This window comes from Sinocyclocheilus grahami, unplaced genomic scaffold (genome assembly GCF_001515645.1).
Source record: "Sinocyclocheilus grahami isolate Dianchi unplaced genomic scaffold, SAMN03320097.WGS_v1.1 scaffold113.1, whole genome shotgun sequence".
Lineage (NCBI taxonomy): Eukaryota > Metazoa > Chordata > Actinopteri > Cypriniformes > Cyprinidae > Sinocyclocheilus > Sinocyclocheilus grahami.
Genome location: NW_015505292.1, coordinates 956699 through 980117, shown reverse-complemented (window position 1 = coordinate 980117; position 23419 = coordinate 956699). Strand labels below are relative to the sequence as shown.

Below are 23419 nucleotides of genomic sequence, written 5' to 3'. Positions count from 1 at the left end.
AGCTCTATATATATATATATATATATATATATATATATATATATATATATATATATATATATGTATATATACTATTTCTCTGCTCTTCTTTTGGCAAATTTATATATGGTGACAATGAGTTCACTCATTTCCTTCAGTAATTTAGAAATTTCAAAGTGTCTATCCATCTGTTATTAATTTTCCAGTTTTATATATATATTTATCTCACTCCACCTGTTGTGTTAACCGCAAGCATGCTTATGATACTTAACAAAATTGATCTGAAAGGTTACAGCTGATAATGATTCATTAAACCTTTATGCATTTTTTTATGTTGTTGTACAAATTGTGTTACTCTGTTTGCGAATCCACTCTGATTGGTCAGTTTAATAATATGGTTTAAAAAACACATCATTATACAGTATATGCATCTGAAATAAAAAATATTACATTTTTATTGCTTTAGTTTTTAGTTCAGCCTTCTTCACCTGCTCAGATGAACCATTTTCAAAATTTCTCCTTTTATTTTTCACAGAAAAAAAGTCAGGTTAGAATCTAAACAAAAAAATAAAGGTTCTTGACTGGCATCTATGGTCCCTAAAAAGCATTTTACATTCATGGAACCTTTCCAATACCACAAAAAATTCTTTGTAGTGGAAAAACATTCTGTAGATTATAAAAATGTGTCTCTTAAAAAAATGATCCTTTTAGAAACTGTTCATTGAAAGGTTATTGAACCTAAATGGATTTTCTATGGCATTCCAAATTATAACAGAATTTCCATTATTTACTCACCTTTATATTGCTCCAAACCTGTATACCTGCAGTGATAACTCATAGTTACCACAGGCTGTCAAAGACCAGAAACACTATAAAAGTACCATTAAAATAGTCTACATGATCAGATATGATGCCATAGACTCCTTTTTTGTTAGTCTGTGGTCACTTCTAACCTGCAAGAAGTTTCTTCAAAATTATCCTTTTGTATCTTAAGGAAAAAACATACATGTTTGGAACAACATGAGGGTGAGTAATGAATGACCGATTATTCCATGTCCTGATATCTAAAACAACACAAAATCATGTTCCTGTACTGATGGCTCAGCTTGGTTGAATTTGACTCCGTTCCAGCATAATGAAATTATCAAGATGTGCAAAATGCTGAGATTTGGCTGTTTTCTGAGCTTTATCTACATCTGGTCCCAGCACTTCCTAAATGAGCCCAAATCTCATTACCAGTGTGTGACATGCCAAGAGACTGGAGGTCAGTGAGAATGCTGGGAAATTTGTGCCCAGCCCCCTCCTCTAGCACTCACCAAAAACTAGAGAGCTGCAAAAATCTGCACTGCCATGAGTTGCGATTAGAGCTCATAATTCACAGAGCTTTCTCTCTCTACTTCGGGAACCTAACGCTTTCCCCCCTTAGCTCGGTTCGTTTGGGCATATGTGAACACGGAAACAATCGGTCCGAGATCGCCTGAATCTCGGCTTGAAAATGGACTCTGGAGTGGTTCGGTTGTAGTAAGAAAGCAATCCGGTCTAACGGATCAACGACCCAGGCTATATCACAATGTATAATGGGGAATTACGTAAGTTCTGTGAAAATCATTAGCTTTGTTGTTTTGCTAATTCCTCAAAATGAACCTGCAAATGTCTGTGGGTGAGCACGTCTTCGCCATTCAAAATCAAAGCACACTTTTTCATTTTATAATGCCGTCTTATTGCTCTTCTTCCTAGTAGGTGCATTTTAAAAATGTTTTCCCGATGAATCCTGGACTCCTGCTCAAAATGATAAATTAATATAACGACAACTACAAAAAACCCAACAATAAGCCCGCAAAGCTGTTGTCATTCCATCCTGACGTGTGACAGCAGTGGAATCCTGGAAAATAAACCGTGAAACTTTGACCAATGAGAGAAGAGTTTACTCGCGTGTGACTTTTACTAACAAATTTGGTCCGTTTAGACACTTTGCCGTGTGAAAACGAACCACACATAAAATAAAAAGCAACATTGTAATAATTTGAATCCCTGTTTCAGAACAAAGCAATCGATCTACAGGTGTGAAAGCACCTTCAATCTCTAAATTTACATCATCTGTCATAAGGTCAAGCACTAAGATTTAATGCAGTGTTTATGTCTTCTGGGACCTTCTGGAATGCGCGGTATGAAAATGCACAATAAGGAGAGATGTAGAAAAGATAACGGTGATTGACGTTGAAGGCTGTTTCTTTTACTAACAGACCTGGCTCTCCATGTGGGCCTTTTACTCCCGATCCCACATTTATTATGGCTTGCTTTCTAACTGAAGCTAATTTTATATAATTGGAACAAATGGTAATATCTCTCTCATACAATCACATACGTAGTCCCTTGCTCTCCATCACACTCGCAGCATTTATAAATCACACAAACACACGCGATGGAATAAAAGGAGCAGCTCAGCTCTCTTCGTCATGAAGACGACTTTGGCTCCTCGCCTAGTTTACCCAAGCTTATTCACATAACCTTTTCTTCGGTAAAAGGCATAATCTAAAATCTCTCCAAACCTGTCTCTCTCATGTTCTCTCTGCTGATCTGTTTCGTAGTGCCTGTGTTTCTCGTTTTGCTGGAGAAATGCCACAGGGGCAGGGGTGTCTCTCTAATTTGCCTGCAGTGCCTTTTATTTGTCGTTTATATCAAAGCATATCAATGTCTTATCGTAGTCATTAGTGCTGCTTGCTAAGGTTACTATCACTATTACTATTGCTTGTAATTTAGGTTGAGTTTGATTGGGAAGGACAATTGTGATTGTCAAATCGTGTGGCATGTTTGGTGTAATACTACTTTTCTACACATTCAGGCTTACCATTTTTGCCTAGAAGTTAAAATGCTGATTTTTGGCTTAGGTCAGTATTCTACCATCTAGCAACCACCCAGAACACCCTAGCAACCATTCTGAACACCATAGCAATGACTTTGCATCCACCCACAACATTCTGGCATGAGTCTTGATGCTCAGTTTTCTTCAGAAAAAAAAAAAAATACAGTACTGTTTCCAAACATTCTGTGGTCCAAAGTTGTGAGCTGGTAACTCATGTCAAAACATATATTTTTTAAAAACCTCTTAAAATAGTTGTGGGAGTTTGTGTTCCACTTTCACGCAGCAAGAGTAAAAAAATGTTAACTGCAGATTGTTTCTTCCTCGGAGTATGTTTTTAGTCCGGTTGGAGTCATTGGACTTTACAACTCTGTTGTGAGATGAGAAAATATCTGGTGATGAAAGCACATATATCAACAGTTATCACCACTTTTATCACCACTTGCAAATCGTTTCTGCTGTAGCTGAATGCAATTGAGCTCACCAGTAACAGCTCAGTGGCAGATTGAAAGTCCCACTTAAACATTTAAACCCCAATTTGATTTACCATCCTCTGATGCCTTTACAATGACAGCTCTCCCTGGAATTGTGACTGTTTAAGTGTATATGAAGAAAAATTATAAGGTAAAAGGTTATTTAAAAACATACTGTGGATAAAATAATGGTTTTGTGTTGGTTTCAGTAGGGAAATGAATGAAGTTTTGATAGCTGAGCTTCAACAAATATAGTTGGGTTAGGTTAACTTTGGTGTTGATGGTTGTTCTGTGGTATTGCCAGGGACCATAACAAACCTGCAAGAGTTTATAACCTATCGTGTAGCTGAATGCTTAAAATAAATTTACCCCACTATGATTCATACAGAAGTTAAAGCCCTATGAAATTAAAATTGGAGTTTTGTGGTATTATACTCTGTCTAGTATAGGGTTGGGTACCGTTCATATTTTAACCGGTACGGTACCGGTATCGGTACCTGAATTTCGAACTTTACTCTCTGTGTAATTACAAAAACATTTATTTCAGTGAAAAAATAAGTCCAAAAGTCTCAATTTCAACATTTTGAACAATAGGGCCCTACAAGCCTTTTCTTTCTTTTTTTTTCCCCCCAGAAATTCTTGTTTTAATTTTTCTGAAAATCAAATGAAGGCATTAAACATTTATTTTAAATCAAATGAAAATTAAACCCTTTTATTCTTTGGAAAACAAACTGAGGTTTGCTGTTGAAATTAATACATGGAAGAAAAATTATTCTCAAATGAAACTGTAAAATTCTCGCGAAGTGACTCTCACAGCAGCTCTGGAGATTACGTTTTTGTGTTCATGCCGTCATAGAGTGAGATGCAGAGGCCGGAAATCACTGCGAGCGTCACGCGTGCTTCAGTATTTGCATAGTAAACAAAACTGCATTTCCACCATTCATACATACAGAGGCAAGCGGAACATGCAGGATTCATATTTAAACCGTCATTTTAATATTCACAGACACTAGTTCATATCGCCATTCGAATTAAGTGGCAGTGGCTACTTTTGATTTATTCGTCCAAAATTGACGAATTCCGTGGCATTCCGCGCTATAGAGTGAATTACGTTTTTATGAATGGACTCCATATCATATCAAACCATATGGCCCTAGAAATGTAACAACACTTCAGAACATTTCAGCTTGCCCTGTGTGTTGTTTGAACGAGTTGCAGGGGTGACATTACGTGACTGGGTCTCTCTTTCTCTGTAGCGGATGCGCCCAGATGCGTTTTCAGGTGCCGAAATTTGGCACCGATTGATTTAACGTGAATCGGTACTCGGTAGTACCGACGCAATTCAGTCGGTACCCTTAAAAGTACCGAGTTCGGTACCCAACCCTAGTCTAGTAGCTTTGAGGCCATATTTATGCTAATGTACTTCTAAAGTTTGATGAAATCAATTTAAATATGCATTTATACAGTATAGCCTTTTTCTTTTTGTAAAAAAAAAAATTTTCACTGAAAATATTGATGACAACTATTTATTTGCTCAGGGGCATGTGGATTGTTTTGTACAATAAAATGTTTTCTAGAATAAGAATGAATCTTTCCATTTATCAATAAAATAAATTAATTATTTCACCCTTTGACTCTTATGCTCATTAAGGCTGCATTTATTTGATCAAATATACAGTAAAAACAGTAATGTGAAATAAAATTGTACAATTTAAAACAACTTTGCTTTGTGTTGTTTTATTTTAATGCATGTTAAAATGTAATTTGTTTATGTAATGACAAAGCTGTATTTTCAGCAGCCATTCAGTGTCACACGATCCTTCAGAAGTCATTCTAATATGCTGATTACATTTTTGAAACATTTTTTCAGGATTCTTTGACAAATAGAAAGTTCAAAAGAACAGCATTTATTTGAAATAGAATTTGTAAATTAGTAAAAGTCTTTACTGTCACTTTTGATCAATACATTCTTGCTGAATAAAATTATTAAAATCTTTATAAATCTCCTTATTTACGTCACAGAAAATAGACACTATATACTTACAGTAAATATGCAGTAAGCTGTCAATCCTGAACTAGCTAAGGTTTGGCTGTGTAACTTAAAATACTTTTTTTTTTAACAAAATTAACAAATGATATGTCCAGCCATGTAAACACACACACACAAAGAAATTTGTTTGTCAAACCATTTTATTGTGTTTTTAAACAGTAAAAAGCAGGAAATTAATTGTGCACAACAGTGCAATTTTGTGAGAAGTGCATTTGACTAATTATTGCTTTGTAAACATCTGAACATGCCTGAAACATTCTAAATTGTTCCTCTTTTTTCGTAGGTGAATCAGGACAATGTCGTCAAAGTGGGCCACAAACAAGTTGTCAACATGATTCGTCACGGTGGCAACCACTTAATTATCAAAGTGGTGACGGTCAGTCGAAATCCAGACCCTGATGACACCGCTCGAAAGAAAGGTAAACGTCTTGATTTATTCAGGATTCTTGACTATCTAGGCTATGAAGGAACATATTTAGTCATATGTTTGAAAATGTTTGCAGACACAACAACTTTGATGTAATCTAACCATTGCTTTTCCATAATGCTAATGGTAGTTATGCTAATCATTGATTTTACTAACATTACTAATTTGTGTTTTCAAGTTCTTCTCTCTCATTTATTATTTAAAATGTGAATCCTCAAACCTTGGCATGAGTTGATGTTGTATAAAATGCCTCCCGTGGGAATGCTACAGCCTATGGCTAAGCATCTACTGTACATGTTGTATGTTTTTTTGGTTTGTTGCTATAGCGCCACCGCCACCACGGAGGGCTCCCTCCACAGCCTTGTCCATGCGTTCAAAATCTATGACCTCAGAGCTAGAAGACCTAGGTAAGCCCAGTCATGCCAAGCAGAAGCATCTCATGCAATGTCTGGTGTCACTTAATTTTTTGTCTTGGAAGGTATTGCATTGCATTTTGTTTTGTATTTGGTGTCTCACACCATGAGAGCTGCATTTTTTAAGATAACATCAAGATTTAAAAAATTAACAAATTCATTCAGTTCAGTTGTGTCTAGTTATTTCTAAATTCAAAATCATGTCTTGTGTGAACGATCCCTAAAAATTTGTTTTTAACCTGACACTTTTTATTGTTATTCTACATCTACCATTCACTATGAAATTAACTTTGATGTTGTTTTGTTTTCCTGCATGCTGACCTAAAAGTGGATAAAGGTACGATACAATTATTTACAATATTAATTTTAAATCCTGTATGTATAAATTGTAATGTTGTGCTTCCCCTGGCATGCATGTGACTTTGTTATATAAATTTAAGATGGGGATTTGTGATTATATGGACATTGTTCGTCTCAAGTTTTTTTTGTAGTTCCCACTAAAGAAAACAAATGTACTACATTCACATGCACTATTAAAGCATGACGCATTTCACCTGAGCAGATCCTTGATTGTGAAGGATTTATTCTGGTGACCATAGCTAAATCTAGGGTTTGATGGGTCATGCGGATTTTATTATTACTAATTAAACAATGGCACAAAGGGTAAGCAGTATTAAATGCGAATTACATTCTTGTTTATATTGTGTAGTAAGAAATTAATTGTCTTTTTTGTCACTTTGTTATATTGGAAACTAACCTACTTGTCTCGTGTAGTATTGAAAAGTTAACTGCATGGATTTGTTGTTGCTTTCTGTCTAAAATGGCATTACATTATGCACAGGTCAATGCCATGTGGAGGAATACAGTGTATTCCAAACGTTGGTTCTCCTCGTCATGTTTTCTGGAAATTATCTCTGAATCGTAATACTTGAATAAAGCTGAATTGTTCTTTTATGTTAAAGCCACTTTGAGGAAAAAGAAGGGTGAGTTTTCCCTAAGCACTCTTTAAATTTGTCACCTCAGCTTAGCAACAGTAGTGATTATTTCTCTCACACAGTTGAACTTTTTTTTAAATGACTCAGTGAAAGAAATGTGCAAATAATTTGTATTCTCTCCAATAATCAAAATTTACCAGTTGAATGGAAGACTGCTTAGTGTGAAAACAGACCATGTGTTTACACTGCAAAATGCTCCATAAGACTTTAGCTTCAATTATTGAACCCCTAGATTTTCAAAAGTGCAATGTAAGAATATATTATTCAACAGCCTGCCCTCTTATAAAAAGGATACGCTTGAGAAAACAAGAGCCATGCATTTCCCATGCTGAAATCCTGGCTTCAGATACAAGTCCTTATTCTTACTTATATAATAGATCCTGCCTCCATTTCACTCCTCACAGAAAAGATAAAATCCTAAAGCTGGACATTTAAAGATAATTTCTCCCTTTAAAGAACTATGTTTGAACTTTTATCAAACGAGGGACCACTCCAGCTTTGAATCACTCTGAAACAAGAGCCATGGATTATTGCCATGGAAATAATGCTGCATATGTTTAATATAGAAACATTCCACCTGCAAAATGTAATGCCATATTTTCAGTGTAACGCTATTGGCACTATTAGCATTGACCATGAATATGACGACGTGTGACTGTTGCAGAGATATGAAACGACATCTTTAGACTGCTGAATGGACTCCTTTGTCTTCTTGAAGGAGATATTTTCTGAACCATTGTAAGCATTAGTTTTATGTTTACATAATGTGGCTGGCTGCATAGCACTCCTGCTGTGTCCTTAAACCACTTTGTACATACTGTTCATTAAAGAGAGTAATTTTAAATCCATATTTAGGTATTATATAGGAGACCCTGATTATAAAACAGATGCATACTATTGCAGTCTTAGATAGACTTTCAGTTATGAATATAAACTAGACTCCTGAAATTGCCAATTTTGGCAGTATTTATTTCTTTTTAAATTCAGGTTTGCCTCAGGGGTATGATGGGATTTTATATTTAAAACCTGAGTGTATATATCCATTTAATGCTGAATGAAGAGGTGTAACTGTGGCCCCCTTTAGTCCTGACATTAACATGTGTTTCCAGATTAGTACTTGATCACATAAATAGCATCCAAGACGTATTGTGATTGGATCTCTGAAACCACGTACTGAGGTGGAGGTGTAAATGATAATGCACAATTTATTGTCTGCATAAAAATGCATAATTAAGGTTGTACTACAATCATTATCCAACACAACAAATACTATGATTGTGCACTCTGGTCAATCATTTTAGTGAGTTTTAAACTTTATGTTCTTCTTTTCTCTTTTAAACCATATTAACATCTTTTATTGTGGAAATGTTTCGAAAGTACGTAAAGTGTATTTGCAAAGAACAGTATAAAGTATAAATTAAGTCCTGTTAAAGAATATACAGATATGAAACCCATTTTAATGGCAGATGTATAGGGGGTTTTGTGTGTGTGTGTGTACCTTACCAGATTCAGTCTTGATGACTTTTATGCTAGGAAAATCAGACTCTGAATTTCCCTTTCCTCCATTTCTGTATAGATGATCAGCTTTCAGATAATGAGGGTCTGAAGAAGAGGATTGTATTTCAAGTCACACTAAGTAATAATCCCATGCATGGGAGCTGTCTAAAAAATGCTAGCATGTTGCGCAGTGGCCGTTGAAAGAAGTGCTAAGATTTCTACAACGGAACCAGGAAGCGCTTGCACGGCTTTGACCTTGACCATTGTCATTGTACCTATTTCTGTCGCCTCTATTGCTCGGTTTGAATCCTTGCTCTGAGGATCCTGTTAGAGGAAATTAGCAATATTTGATACTGAGCTTATTTTAAATGTAGCTTCCTGCTTTCTAATTTGAGATGCTGTTGTCTTACAGATAAAGTGGATGAGGTCGTGCCCCCCCAGAAACCCATGTGGGACAACTCAAATGCAGATGTGAGGGTGGCGGCAGTCAAACCACGTCCGACTAGCAAGTGTTTTGCTGTCAGCCCTGAAATTAATGTAAGCATGCCTTATCTAATGTCCTCTAGAGTTTTGGTCTCCCGTGGCATTGTTGAGAATTGTATTGTAGCCTAACTGCAATGATCGCTTTTCGCAAGTCTGGTAAAACCATTGCCCGTGCATGCTATATTGGTTTTTGATGCTTAAATTAGAGTGTAGTTGTGCACAGGCTTGTGAGTATGCTTCACTGCTTGAGATTATTTTTATTTCTTCATCTCAATCTCGTTATGAAATCATTTCAACATATTATGTGAAGCCTAGTTTGAATGGTCACTTTGCTATAGTGCTGCATTCTGCTTGTACTTATTATCATGTCGGCCTTATTCTGTTTTTTGCAGTCTCTCTGCAATAGTCAGGATACAGCAGTAGACTCGCCACAACAGCCAGGGAGTCCTAGAGGCCCCTTCCTGGGTTTACCAAAAGGAACCATACGGCGGCAAACATCTATAGGTGTGTGGTTGTTTCATTTTGTTTTGTTGCCGAAGCACATCTTTACACGGTCCTTTATTTTGATGAATTGCACACAAAAGTCTTTCAGCTCTTTGTAAAATGATACAAATATTTGGTTTACTTACACTCAGTGGTAAGCCCACTCTTGCTGGAGGCTTTTTCACTGATGTGACGTATTTTCAAGATGTATCAGTTGCTTTGTAGCGTCATATTTATTGTTTATGGATGGTGATTGCACCCCCAGGCTTGTTGATTTTTCTTTCTTCATCCCTTTACAGGAGTAACCGAAGAAGAGAAGCAGTTCCTTACTCCTCCAATGTTAAAATTTACAAGAAGCCTTTCAATGCCTGACACATCAGAGGATATTCCACCTCCACCAGCCATCTCCCCTCCATCTCCACCTCAAAATAATGCTCCTGTCCCAGCTGGTCGAGGATACGGCACCATCAGACCAGGCTTTACTTCACAGAGTCCTAATGCAAACAGCACAGCCCCAGACAGAGGTGAAGGTGCTGGTTGGAGAGATCAGGGCATGTATTACAGAGACAGTCCAGAGCAGTACGATTCCGAGGGGTACAATCACAGCCCAACGGCCCAACAGTGTCTTCATATGCGCCGTGCCCAAGTTCCTGAGAACCCTTACTCCGATTTAGGCAAGATGGGTCAAGCTGGACTGTTTGTGCCCAACAAGCCTGCCAGAAGGAAGGGAATGCTTGTCAAGCAGTCCAACGTAGAAGACAGTCCTGAGAAAACCTGCTCCATCCCGATTCCGACCATAATAATCAAAGAGCCCTCCACCAGCAGCAGCGGTAAGAGCAGTCAAGGGAGCAGCATGGAAATTGAGATGACCACACCGGATCACCCAGGACAACTCCGTCCTGAAGATGGCTTAAATCTTGGCAGTCCTTTTGCAGCTGCCATTGCCGGTGCAGTTAGAGACAGGGAGAAAAGGCTTGATGCTCATCGCAACTCCCCATCTTTTAAGTCCACAGATGCAGGTGATGAGGACGTGGTGCCTACACCAGCCCCACGTCTCCGACACTCCAAGTCTATTGATGAGGGCATGTTTAGCAGTGATGAGCGGCTGCGTAGGCTCATGGCACCTCCCTCATCACTACTTAGCATCCCTAGAGGTGGTGGCAATGTGACAGACTTCAACAGCCCTGAGCCCACCATGGTAAGGGAACTTTTGAACACTCGTACAGGACACAGCCCGATCAGTCTACCTGCTCATAAGACCTACAGCTCAGGAAGTGGGAATTATGTTCACCCAGTAACAGGCAAGCCACTAGACCCCAATTCACCATTAGCTTTAGCGTTAGCTGCCAGAGACAGAGCCATGAGGGAGCAATCACAGCCTCTTCCTCTAAAGAGTGACCCATCCAAACTTGATCTCAATAAACCTCTTTATATTGACACAAAGCTTAGACCAAATGTGGAGGTTGGCTTCTCAAGTACTGCTACCATGGGCCGTCCCCGCAGGGGCCTGCGGAGGCAGATGACGGAGTCCAAATATGAGACTGAATCCAAGTATCAGCTTGATCTGGGCAAGCCTGAGAAGAGGCCTGAGGAGAAGAAGAACATGCTGATTGACATTGTGGACACTTCTCAGCAGAAGTCAGCTGGCCTGCTGATGGTACACACCACAGATGGGGCAAAATCCGAGGATAACAGCTTGTCTGAAGGCGACAGGGATGAGGCAGTGAGTCCCGACAACACCCCTGGGGAGCTTCGCGACCCCAACCAGCCAGCTCCCACCAACCCCCCAGCTCCCAAGGCGCTATCAGCTGCACCACATGGCAAGACCATCATAACTGTTAGCTCAGTGGATGAGCCTGTCAAGCTGCCTTTCGGCATTCCTCCACCGCCCTTGGCTTCTGTCGACATCGATGAAGAGTTTGTTTTTGCTGAACCCCTACCACCCCCACTGGAGTTTGCCAACAGTTTTGACATTCCTGAAGACCAGGCGGGGACTATAGCTGAACTGCTCAAACAGAAAACAAATGGTACAAAAGGACCTACTCTTGCTCCCTACTATCCCCCGTTAGGTCGTGGGAATTCCGAAATCAAAAGACCAACGGTCCTCACAAACTGCACACCTCCCAGCTTCCATACAGGGCCGCTAGAGCCCTATGAACAAATCACTGACTCGGGCATTGAGGTAGACAGCCGGAGTAGCGGTGACCCCCAACTCGAGACCACCAGCACCATCTCTACTGTGTCCAGCATCTCAACCTTGTCTTCTGAAGGAGGCGAGACTCTGGACACATGCACTGTCTATGCAGATGGACAAGCCTTTCTGGTGGACAGGTCTCAAATCCTGTCAAAACCAAAACCCAAATCTGCCATCAAGAGCAATGCACTTTACAAGGACGCTTTGCCTGAGGAGAACATGAGCTCTTTCAGAATGCCCTCCTCTGTCCCACTTCCGCCCCCTGGATCAATTCCACCAGAACCCTTGAAAACCCCAACGCAACGAACCTCAAAGCTGTGGGGAGACCCTCCGGAGATGAAAGGATCCCATGGCCCAGAAGCCAATTCAGTTCTGCAGCATGTGAACAAGGACAAAGCACCAAAGCCAGGGGAAGCATTAGACTCTCCGACAGGATCCAGGACTCACTTCGGAACGAGGTATGCCCTCTTTCCTTCCTGGATCACAGGCTTACATTTAGGCTCTCAGATTAGTGTGTGTGCTCTGCTGGAGAACGAAAGAGTTGCTTAGCAACCCAATAATGAGAACAGCCTTGAGGACGAGCTGAGCAACGTCAGTGTGATGATGAACACAGACCGTACCACAGAGGGGGGAGGTGTGTGTGTGTGTGCACGTGTTGTTACAACATGGTTCATTTGTTGCTTAGTTGTCACACCACCCAAACTGCTCCCACAAGACATCCCTAAATTCTCTTAAGGAATATCTTAAAGGACTTTTATATTTCATTTTGACTAAAACATTTAAAGGAGTAGTTAACTTCCAGAATGAAAATTCTGCCATAATTTACTCACCCTCCACTTGTTCCAAACCTGTATGAGTTTATTTCTTCTGTAATACTGAATTCCAAAAATACTTTGGAAGTCAATGGTGCTCATCAACTGTTCAGATACCAACATTTTTCAAAATATCTTCGTTTGTGTTCAACAGAAGAAAGAAACTCATACAGGTTTGGAACACGTGGAGGGTGAGTAAATGATGACAGAATTTTCATTCTGGAAGTGAACTACTCCTTTAAGGTTATGAAGAGTTTCAATTTTCAGAAAACCTATTGAGCTGCTATACTACCAACATCGGCAGCTTTTTTATGGCTGCATCTTAACTCAAATGGAACCTCATAAGTGACCAATTTGGATTGCTGTGCATAGTTTCACAAAATAAAACTTAAAACTGATTTCAATACAGAACAACAGCACAATGCATTAATAAACATGTGTACCAAAGTTTTGGGTAAAATTGCCTATTTTTAAAGATTTTTGTCAATAACTTTTACTATTGTTTTAATTGTTTTAATTGATAAAAATACTATTTTTATCAATACTTTTTAGAATTTATCATTGTATTAAGAGGATTTTTAATCAATATTTCTCATGTCGTTCCCCACCTTACATTTGTTTTCACTGATGATTCCTACAGAGAAAGCTCATTAGGTTTTGAAGCTTATGTGTCATTTATTTTGGGTTGTGTATACCGATGGCTGCTAAATTGCACAGGCAATGGTTTGCCATCGACATGGAGCCCAAGTCTCATTCATTATTGAATGATGTTGTTATTTACAGACCACAGAACTTACCCTAAAATGCACTTGTAGCCCAGGCAGAGTGCTATGTTTAACTTACACTGAGCAAAGATGTATTTTCTTTTTACTATGAATAGAAATAGATTTTTTTTAGTGTGTAAGGTTACCATGTTTCTTATTTAAATCAGCTAACTGAGATATGTTTAATCTTAAGACCATGGCTGGGAGTGTAACTTATGTGTTATATATTGTTATTGTAGGGCTGTGCAAATAATCGAATGCGATTTTCATGCGCATCTCCACAGTAAAGCCGGTTTCTTTGATTAGTAGTAAATCTCCAGCATGTGCGTTCAGATGGAGTGGCATTTAAGTCAAGTCAAGTCACCTTTATTTATATAGCGCTTTTAACAATACAGATTGTGTCAAAGCAACTGAACAGCATTAATTAGGAAAATAGTGTGTCAATAATGCAAAATGTCAATAGTAAACACTAATTTTTCAGTTAAAGACAGTTCAATTCAGTGATGTCATCATCCAGCTCAGTTCAGTTTAAATAGTATCTTTGCAATCATTTGCAATCAAGTCAACGATATCGCTGGAAATGAAGTGTCCCCAACTAAGCAAGCCAGAGGCGACAGCGGCAAGGAACCAAAACTCCATCGGTGACAGAATGGAGAAAAAACCTTGGGAGAAACCAGGCTCAGTCGGGGGGCCAGTTCTCCTCTGACCAGACGAAACCAGCAGTTCAATTCCAGGCTGCAGCAATGTCACATTCCAGGCTGCAGCAATGTCACATTTACTACAGAGCCGTAGATCACTGACAAGCTACGCAATATCGCGCTCAAAATCGGCAATGAATCACATTTGATTATTTGCACAGCCCTATGTTATTGATGTTTTTTTTTTGTATCAATTTAGATTTTACAGGAGTCCATTATTGGTTTTATTTGCTGTACTACATCAGATGCAAATGTAAAAGTTTACTTGAACAAATGTAGGCCAATACACCTTGGGTATAAAGAGAAACCTGGGGCAAGGACATTGCATTGCTAAAAAAGCCTCACATTCACAGCCTCCTTAAAGCTAAACCACCTACAGTACACTCATTCTTTCAATACTCTTTGATCTTTACACAAATAGAAACTGTGTACATGACACGTGAGGGTGAATCTCACAAAGAAATGTAAAAGTCATATTTTACCCTAATATAATAATAATTAAAAAATAATAATAATTTGCATAAAGAAAATTATGCTGTTTTTAGGACTTTTAGGATTTTTTCTATTGTGGCATTATTTTAACGATAATTAAACATTTGAGTCTAATTCTGTTTTCTTTTTACTGTAATACAGTAATAAAAATCATGCTGTTGGGACAAAAATCAGCATAAATAAAATTAACTACTACAAATACTATATCATGGTTGAGACATGGTTTGAGAGATTCACCCATAAAGAGCTGTACGGGTAGGCCTATGTCTTGTGCAAGGATCTTTTTCTTATTCTCTGGTCTCAACTCTCCCATCCATAAAGGCACCTTTCCAATGGAGGTCAACAATTGAATTAAATTGATTTAGTCCCACTTGAGCTATAGAATTAAAAAAAAAAAAAAAACACAAATGTAAACTAAAAAATGTTTAATTTATAGAAGTTATAGAATAAAATGAAACGACTGAGTAAAATTTTGTTCAGTAATTATGAATTATGCAGTTTTTTTCTCAGGCTTCATTACTTGGAAGTATTACTCATATCATCACTCTAGTTATAATGCAGTTTGTTGAGGAGAACACTGGACTTGTGATTTTCACCTGGTGGACAATGAAACAGACAAAACAAGAATGAAGGACCTGCAGCCATATCATACAGACTTTAACTTGGACCAGTAAGCACCCGGAACACCCTAGCAACCACATAGCAATGCTCTGCCAACCCCTTATAACACCCTAGCATCTTTTGCAGGAATGTAGTTTTACATTATCCCTTGAGTCTCATATTTTTTCAAACTTAATACATATTCCTCACTTTCATCCTTCTGTCTTTGCAGAAATCAGGATGGTGTATCCCTCATCTCAGGTACACAGCAGAACACCACCGTTACCTTCACTGCCCAGCCTGGCCCCAACGTGCCTGCCCCGTCACCGTGCCGACAGGCCGAGAGCCTGCCTCCCCACCACCACACCCCGAGCCCTATCCTGTCCCCGCCGGACTCTGGCCTCAGCTGTGCCTCTTCCCTTCCGACCTCAGCCACTTCCCCCACCATGACGGACGTATTTGGTCTGCCCACACCACCCCTCAGCCTAGGCACGGGGCGTAGCCGCTCCCCTTCCCCGCTCACCCTTATCCAGGCTGCATCGAACAAGCCCTTTGCCACCAAACCCATCCTCATGTGGAGCAAACAGGACGTGGCCGACTGGCTTGAGAGCCTGAACCTGGGCGAGCACAGGGATGCCTTTATGGACAATGATATCGAGGGCAGCCACTTGCCCAACCTGCAAAAGGAGGATCTGATCGACTTGGGCGTGACTCGTGTGGGTCACAGAATGAACATCGAGCGAGCGCTGAAAGTCCTCTTGGACAGATGAGACTGGGCAGATGTCCTCACCAGGACTCTGCGCATCTTGTTCATAAGCTTCTTTTTCCCTCTTCCCTTATTTCAGTTCACTAGTTTGAACACTTTGTTGTCCTATAATGCTTTCGGTGGATTTTAGGAACTCTCACATCCTGAAGAAACTCGAGCGTTCAAAATATCCGCATAAGCACAAGCGGTTCCCTGTGTTTCTGTTCCAAGAGCTCCGGCACCAGAGAGGACATTGAAGCCAACACACTGTATGGAAACTACAAACATGAGCTGACTATCCTTTGGCTTTTAAGGACTTTGGCCTCCTTTGAATGCACTGAAACCAGCAGAGCTGGGGATCCATTTTCTATCTTTGCTAAGACAATTCTACAGAGAATATTTCTTCAGGAAAAAAGGGAACCTTTGTCTATGTATCAGCTGCCTATGAAATAAATATCTTGCTTTTTTTTTCCTCCTACACCTTTGACCAAGAGGTACATGAATCTCGGAGATGTGATCAGTGGGCATTTAGATGTCCCTCAGTTCATTCCCTGACAGTCCTAGAAGGGCCGTGGTCAATTGAAAACACAGAGGTCAAATCTCCCTACATGTGAACAAATGTAACCGTAGCAAGCAAAAGGTCTCTCCACCATTTTGAATCTTCAAGTCTCGTAATACGCTAACATTGGATGTTTGTCTGAATGATCAACAATTCTCTTGGGTCTCTATGAATTGTGGTTTCCTATTAGGTGTCTTCCATACAGTAAGGAGGTCTACGGCATTCCCACCAACATTTTATTTGTCCCTTTAGTCAACACTAGTTTTGCACTGTTGCTCAGTGTTGCTAGTCAGTATTAATTTCCAGCAGGTTTGATTTGGAATAATGGGTCTTCACAAGAACACATAAGATCTGAAATATTGAGGTTTAGTTTCATGGGTGAATGGAAAATAATTGAAGTAGAAACGGACAATTCTGCTTTGTCAAATTTGACAGCTTTGTGTTGAACGCTGACACAATCACTCTGAAAGGGCCAGTATGTATTTGTCTTTTGCTTTAAAAATGTGAATTCTTCATTTAATAATTTATTTTTATGTACTGTATTTATTTTTTGTAATTATAATTCGCTAAATCATTTGATTGTTGGGTGGTAAAAAGGAACGGCCAGAAAACTACAGGAAACCTCCTTAATCTATACATATCAATGTCGTCAATTGTAACTAACACAGGACTTCATATTTATAAATTGGGTATTTATTTTTATTTAAATTTTACTTGGACTTTTTTGTTTTGTTTTTTGCAACTAAACCTGCAACTGTCTACAACAAATTTTTAAGCGAGATCACAAAGTGTAAACTTTAATTTTCCTGTGTAATCAAAAATCAAAGTGCTTCTACTTGTCTTTTTCATTTTATGTCCTGCAATCCTTTTGCTTTGCTCAACAATCGGAAGAAATTATAATTTTGCTGACTCACTACAGTATTAATTTAAACATGTAACTACAATGTGTGCCTATCCTTGTTACAGTTTGACGCACCACAACATATCTAGGTCATCTGAAGTTTAGTTGTGATCTTCTCATTGTTAAGACATTTCTCAGAGATTTATCAATTTCATCATACTATGTGATAAAATCCCACAGGTATGAAATCAGACTAGATATAATATTCATATTTGTGATTAAAACCTCACAGAGACACGAAGCAACAGCCAGCATTATACATTTCACCTTCAGTATTAAATTCAAAGCACTGTGGGTAACGTCAGAACTGAGGGAAAGGTGATAAATGAAATAGAGAATGGCTGTGAATGAAATGAAGTTATGACCGTTTAAAGTATGCAGTGAAGAGATTCAGAAATAAATTATATATATGTTTGCTTATCTCTCGACCTTAGAAGAGTTAGAGTTATCATCTCTATATATCTTATTTTAGAAAACAGCACAGTATTTTAAAGATTTACAGAAATATTTATGAAATTTTTATGACATTTAACTCTGATATGTGGTGTGCCAAAAATCTATGTGGTATCAGTTAAGAAGCAATACACAAATTTAAAGAACGCTGTTTGGTCTTTCTTTGCCAGTATTCCACAGTACAGTATATAATATTATGAAATTTACATATACATTGGTCTCAGTGAATTAGAAGATATGAAAAATAATGAGATAATGGCTGTCACCTGCTTCTTTTAGATTATGTAATTAAAGAAAGGAGTTAAAATGTAGATTTGTGTGGTGTGTATACTTGAAAAACAAAACGAGCACATATTTTAGGCCACTTTTGATGCGGTCACATTTAGCTACTGTTGCTCGGAAATTTCGCGGCGAAATGCAGTCATGTCAATAGCTGTCAGCCACGTTTACTTACAAGTGTGAGGCTCGAATACTGTCTGTAGGAACGTGTAACTTAAGTCCATATTCGTGAATATCACCTAGTTACAATGACTAAAGTTAATATATGAGATGACGACATTTGACACAACAAAACTTAAGTTGAGGCCTGTTTTTATACAGTCTATGGTTGAGGCGCAGCACCTGACCACTAAACTGGCGGGAACAGCTCAGATGGAGGACGGTGATTGGATCTAAACCTTCACGCGTCACACAACCAGTGTTGCCAACTTAATTTTGTAGCTAAATTTAGCAACTTCTCAGACTACCCTAACAACTTTTTCTTCCAAAAGCACCTAGCAACAAATTTAGCTATTTTTTTTTAATTTATTTGGCAGCTTTTAGCAACTTTTGATAAGTGACTCAAATGATAAAAAGGCACAATTTACCATTTAAATTACACAAAAAGAGGAAACCAAAGATGCTAGCAGTACACACGTTACAGGAATTAAGTTAGCTGCTATTTGCAATTGTTTAATTTAATAGTAATAATAATAATAATTGAATACTGTTATTTTTCATTCATGAGACACTTCGTTAGTAGCTTGTACCGGTGATTGTTGATGAGTTAGTACACTAAGAAAAATATGCAGAAAAATGGAAAAGGTGCTAGTAACTTTCCAGGACATTCTCCGTTATCCGTTGTAACCCGAAAACACAAAATACAATGCGTAATTAAAAATGCAGGTACAAAAACCTGCAGAAAAATTAATCCAGAAAATTCCTTCATATTAACACAGTAGATTGTGCATTATTTTTTTTACTTTTCTTAGAGTGCAATATACTAACTACTAATAAACTGCTTTAAAGTATAAAACTTAAATTGTAATCGTTCAAAAATGTGTAGGTTTCCGATAATTCAATGAATTTAAAAATGTGTATTTATATTTTAATATTATATTATGCATTTATATTGCTACGAACAAATCTAAATTAACATATATAAAATATATGTTTTTGCTGAGATTTGACAATTTTGCATCGGGATTACTTAATGACGTCATCACGCAATGTCATCACAACGTAATTTAGCAACTTTTAGCAACAATTCAACCTTCCTTTAGTAACGTCCCCTGAAAATGAGTTGGCAACACTGCACACAACTGAGCTCATGTATCTGTATCTCTGTGAGTTACCGAAACTACACATGAAAGTACGGTTTCGTTCGCACAGCAGGTGTGAGATTCACCAAAAGTCCTGAACATTTACAAAATGGCCTAAATGTGCGTGAACGCATTGATTATTATAGTACTGACAACCGTATTCTGCTGCTGCGTGAACGTGGCCTTTACTGGAATGTGTGAGAACTGCCGCATCGCTACATAACTGACATACCTTTTTGCCCACTAAATTTCGCTAGTGTGACCGCAATTTTACACCATACGGTAACTGCAAACTGACACTTTATTTGTCTGGCAAATGACAGTTTTAGCACTGAATCGTTGTGTATGCAGAATTCGATTTTGAAACCCCATTTTATATGAAGACACGCAGAAGTTTCCAGTAGGTCCTGGACTACGAGTTCTGGTTCTTCTTCATATAGTTATGTCTCACACACTTCTTGTGAGGAATGCATTCACTTGATCTATGTTGCTGTAATCTTGTGCTCAACTAGAATTCATGATTAAAATCAAAGAAGTTTTTGGGATTGCACCTTCCGCCAAATCCCTCGATACTTGTGTATTTGCAACAACCAAAATTTACGGGACGAATAAACATGATTGCACAATCTGTTCTCGTACTTGCGTAGCTCTTGTTCCTTCCATGTGTTTTGCTCACACAGTTTGTCTCGGGACGGTTTTCTGGAAACTTGTTACATCCATTTCAGGGCTTGTTTGGCTTGAAATAAAATGTTGCCATTATCGGCATGCTGTTCAATGCTCTGTCATGACCATACATGCCGTCTCTTCATGTTTCAATCATGTTTCAATCAACAGAATAGCCTCTTGATCTATTTTTCACGCAAACCCTGCTCTCTGGTGTTCATAGTTTTTTTTTTTTGGTTTGTTTCCACATTGTGCAACTCGTGTAATGAAACAACAATATGTTTGTTTATTATTATTCATAGAATTCTCCACCATAATACAGTTGCATGCAAAAACATAACAGCTGAAAAAATATATTTTTCCAAAATGTGTGATCCAAAAAGCAGTATTTTAACAGTTTAGTTAATGGTGAGCACATCACTTTGAATTTCATGGCTGAGCTGCGTCTGCAGATCGCTCAGTTTCTTCTTAAGTACAGCGAAAGCTGACATGACAATGGTCTCAGGCCGAAGTGAACCGCAGGACTCCACGTTGTAATAGAATCTGGATGAAAAAAAGTCATGTAATCATGTATTGACGTCCTTTTTTTTTATTTTTATTAACCTCTATTGCATGGTGTCCTTCACCTTGCAAGCACATAATGTATAACATGACAATGAAATGGTTAATAATTTATAATTTTAAATAAAACCACAGGTTTCACAAGTTCACAGAAAAGTTCAAATTCGATTTATAAATCTCATATTCTATTTGTGTAGTAAATATAAATTTTTCAGTTCTAAAGTGTGCTTTTAAGTGGATACGTGCAACAGGGTTATTTATTAAGACAACAATTCCCATGCATAAATGCTTATGTATGTATGTATGGGTTTAAACTTCCTTACCTTTCTGGCTTGCCGTTAGGATCATATGGAGCTTCAACTCCATCCTCTTCAATTTCTGAATACTCACTTTTAGGCCTGACGATTGAGCAAGGGTACATAATTACACATAACATTTTTTGACAAGTAAAAAGCTAAATTAATATATGAAGATTACATAAATACATAAATTAGAATAAAAATATAACCATAATTAATACAAGTTGTTTTTTCTGTGTACCTGATTACAAATAATACTTATTTAAATGTGTTTAATGTGATCAAAACAAGCCATAAGAATCCTACCATTCCTGTGGAATTGGGTACACCGTGTGTCTCAGTGCATTGTCTGGGTCGTACTCAAATGCCACCCCTGCAGTGGGATTCCATTTGGCATGCTCCTTGCCAAAACCCTTTTTAGCGTATGCTCTGAGACGCAGCTCCTGGCCCTTCCTGAGCTTCACCAATAGGATGTCTGTGTGAAATCCCCAAATCATCAACACTGATATATCCGAGTGATTATTCAGAAAATCAGAGAGGAATTTGACCCACCATCCTGCTCTACGTAGTCATTGGGATCGTTGTCTCGACTTCTGGATGTTACCTGAAGAACAAGATACATCACTTCAGAAAAAGCAAAGTGTGAATGTGAGAGTTTGGGAGGAGAATACACGTACAGGGATGACTCGGGGGTTATTGGACAGGAGATCTCGTGAGGTCACGTGTCGTGTCTGGTCTTCTGCACATCTTACATCCAGCGTGAGCTCAACCGAACACTCTGGGCAGAAATCATCACATGTGCAGTCCTAATAGGAAACCATAGAAAGTAAAATGTTATGTTTCAGTTCCCTACATTTAATGAGATGAGTCATATTCATAAGTTCTTCTAAAAACAGAAACCCTGGCAGGGTGTTTAATACACTTACTCGTGAGTACTGCATCTTGTCAACAATGTCATCACTCGTGAGTGGAATTAACCCTAAAAAAAAAAAAGAGAGGAGCATGATAACAGCACTTAGCACAATAAGAAGAGTGAAATGAAAGATTAGGAAAGATTTTGTACATACGCACCCACTCTGTGTGCAATAAATTCATCATGGAGCACAGAGGAGTTGGCATCAATCTGAACCCAATCGATAGCTGGCAAACAAGCACATTACATCAGATTAACAGATTTAAAAGACAAAGTGCATAATTACATCAAGCAAACACATAATTAAATCAACTTTTTGTTGTTGTTGTTGTATAAAAAAAACATATTTCTGACAGCAGCCAGAAGACAGATGGTTTGATTCTTACCGATGGTTGGAACTTCTGACATGAATACACGTCGAATTGAGTTTGCCACCCTGAAACAAATCATATTTTTTATTTGATATATATATATATTTATACATACACACACACACATCGTAAAAATAGGGTCTGAAACACTTTTTTTAAACTTGGTTTGATTCTTACCGATGGTTGGAACTTCTGACATGAATACACGTCGAATTGAGTTTGCCACCCTGAAACAAATCATATTTTTTATTTGATATATATATATATATATTTATACATACACACACACACATCGTAAAAATAGGGCCTGAAACACTTTTTTAAACTTCATAAAATTTTGATCATTAGCCTCATCAGGTCAAACTAAATATTTGTATCAACTAACTGTCTAAATACATTTTAAAACTAGTTTTCAGTGTAATTTTATAATAATAACATTATTTATATATAAATATTATGTATCACATTAAAATTCGAATAGTTACATATTTAAATTATATGTGAAATGTTATTTTAGTTTTAGTTAATATTTAATATGTGTGTGTGTAATCTCTGTATAAATACACACGTATACTCATATATGTGAAATGTTATTTTAGTTAATATTTAATATGTGTGTGTGTAATCTCTGTATAAATACACACGTATACTCATATAAATATATATATATATCCTCCTGAGAACCAGAAATAAAAAGCTTTGTGAATTCAGTATTTTTTCATGTCATTACACTGTTTAGAGCAAAAGAAAAAAATGGTAAAATAACATTTTTTAAAAATTATATTTTATTCATAAGTTATGCTATGTCCTCTGTAGAGGACACCAGGATTCAGTTTTTCTAAAAATAAAATGACAAGAGTAGACATGAAAAGGCAAAAACAATGGGAATTTTTTTTAAATCACCAATCAATTTTTAGGTTTCAGGATTTTTTTTATAACTAACTTTGTTTAAGGACGGTTCTCAACTATGTTATAAAATATATAACAAAATGATTTGATATACCATTTTGCTTTATGCAATATGTGTGTAAAAATTCCATAAACAGGTTTTCCCATTAAGCACAATGTTATCTATACACTGTATATCATTTGCATATTACAGTGCTGTTGGGACAGCATGCTGAAAAAAGAAGTGTAATAATGGGAGTAGTAAT

The 23419-nt window shown here is 37.7% G+C and overlaps 2 protein-coding genes across 5 annotated transcripts in view; one reads left to right on the top strand and one right to left on the bottom strand.

Annotated features, from left to right (window-relative positions):
• Positions 1 to 18620, top strand: part of LOC107589167 (SH3 and multiple ankyrin repeat domains protein 2-like) — a 69003-nt gene extending 50383 nt beyond the window's left edge. For 2 of the 3 annotated variants that reach the window (XM_016277524.1, XM_016277526.1), the window contains 8 exons: positions 5646 to 5781; positions 6116 to 6196; positions 6531 to 6539; positions 7165 to 7185; positions 9107 to 9231; positions 9570 to 9681; positions 9960 to 12312; positions 15453 to 18620. In XM_016277524.1, the coding sequence (XP_016133010.1) occupies positions 5646 to 5781; positions 6116 to 6196; positions 6531 to 6539; positions 7165 to 7185; positions 9107 to 9231; positions 9570 to 9681; positions 9960 to 12312; positions 15453 to 15990 (3375 nt within the window). In that variant the 3' untranslated portion in view covers positions 15991 to 18620. The remainder of the gene's footprint in view (positions 1 to 5645; positions 5782 to 6115; positions 6197 to 6530; positions 6540 to 7164; positions 7186 to 9106; positions 9232 to 9569; positions 9682 to 9959; positions 12313 to 15452) is intronic. The other variant, XM_016277525.1, reaches the window with a different exon arrangement.
• Positions 18621 to 19691: 1071 nt separating this feature from the next.
• Positions 19692 to 23419, bottom strand: part of polr2c (RNA polymerase II subunit C) — a 9342-nt gene continuing 5614 nt past the window's right edge. The window contains exons 2-9 of one of the 2 annotated variants that reach the window (XM_016277583.1): positions 22281 to 22330; positions 22053 to 22121; positions 21908 to 21960; positions 21659 to 21787; positions 21534 to 21585; positions 21288 to 21456; positions 21006 to 21080; positions 19692 to 20664 (exon numbers count right to left, since the gene is read on the bottom strand). In XM_016277583.1, coding sequence (XP_016133069.1) covers positions 20520 to 20664; positions 21006 to 21080; positions 21288 to 21456; positions 21534 to 21585; positions 21659 to 21787; positions 21908 to 21960; positions 22053 to 22121; positions 22281 to 22330 — 742 coding nt within the window. In that variant the 3' untranslated portion in view covers positions 19692 to 20519. Of the gene's footprint in view, positions 20665 to 21005; positions 21081 to 21287; positions 21457 to 21533; positions 21586 to 21658; positions 21788 to 21907; positions 21961 to 22052; positions 22122 to 22280; positions 22331 to 22442; positions 22493 to 23419 lie in introns of both variants that reach the window. The other variant, XM_016277581.1, reaches the window with a different exon arrangement.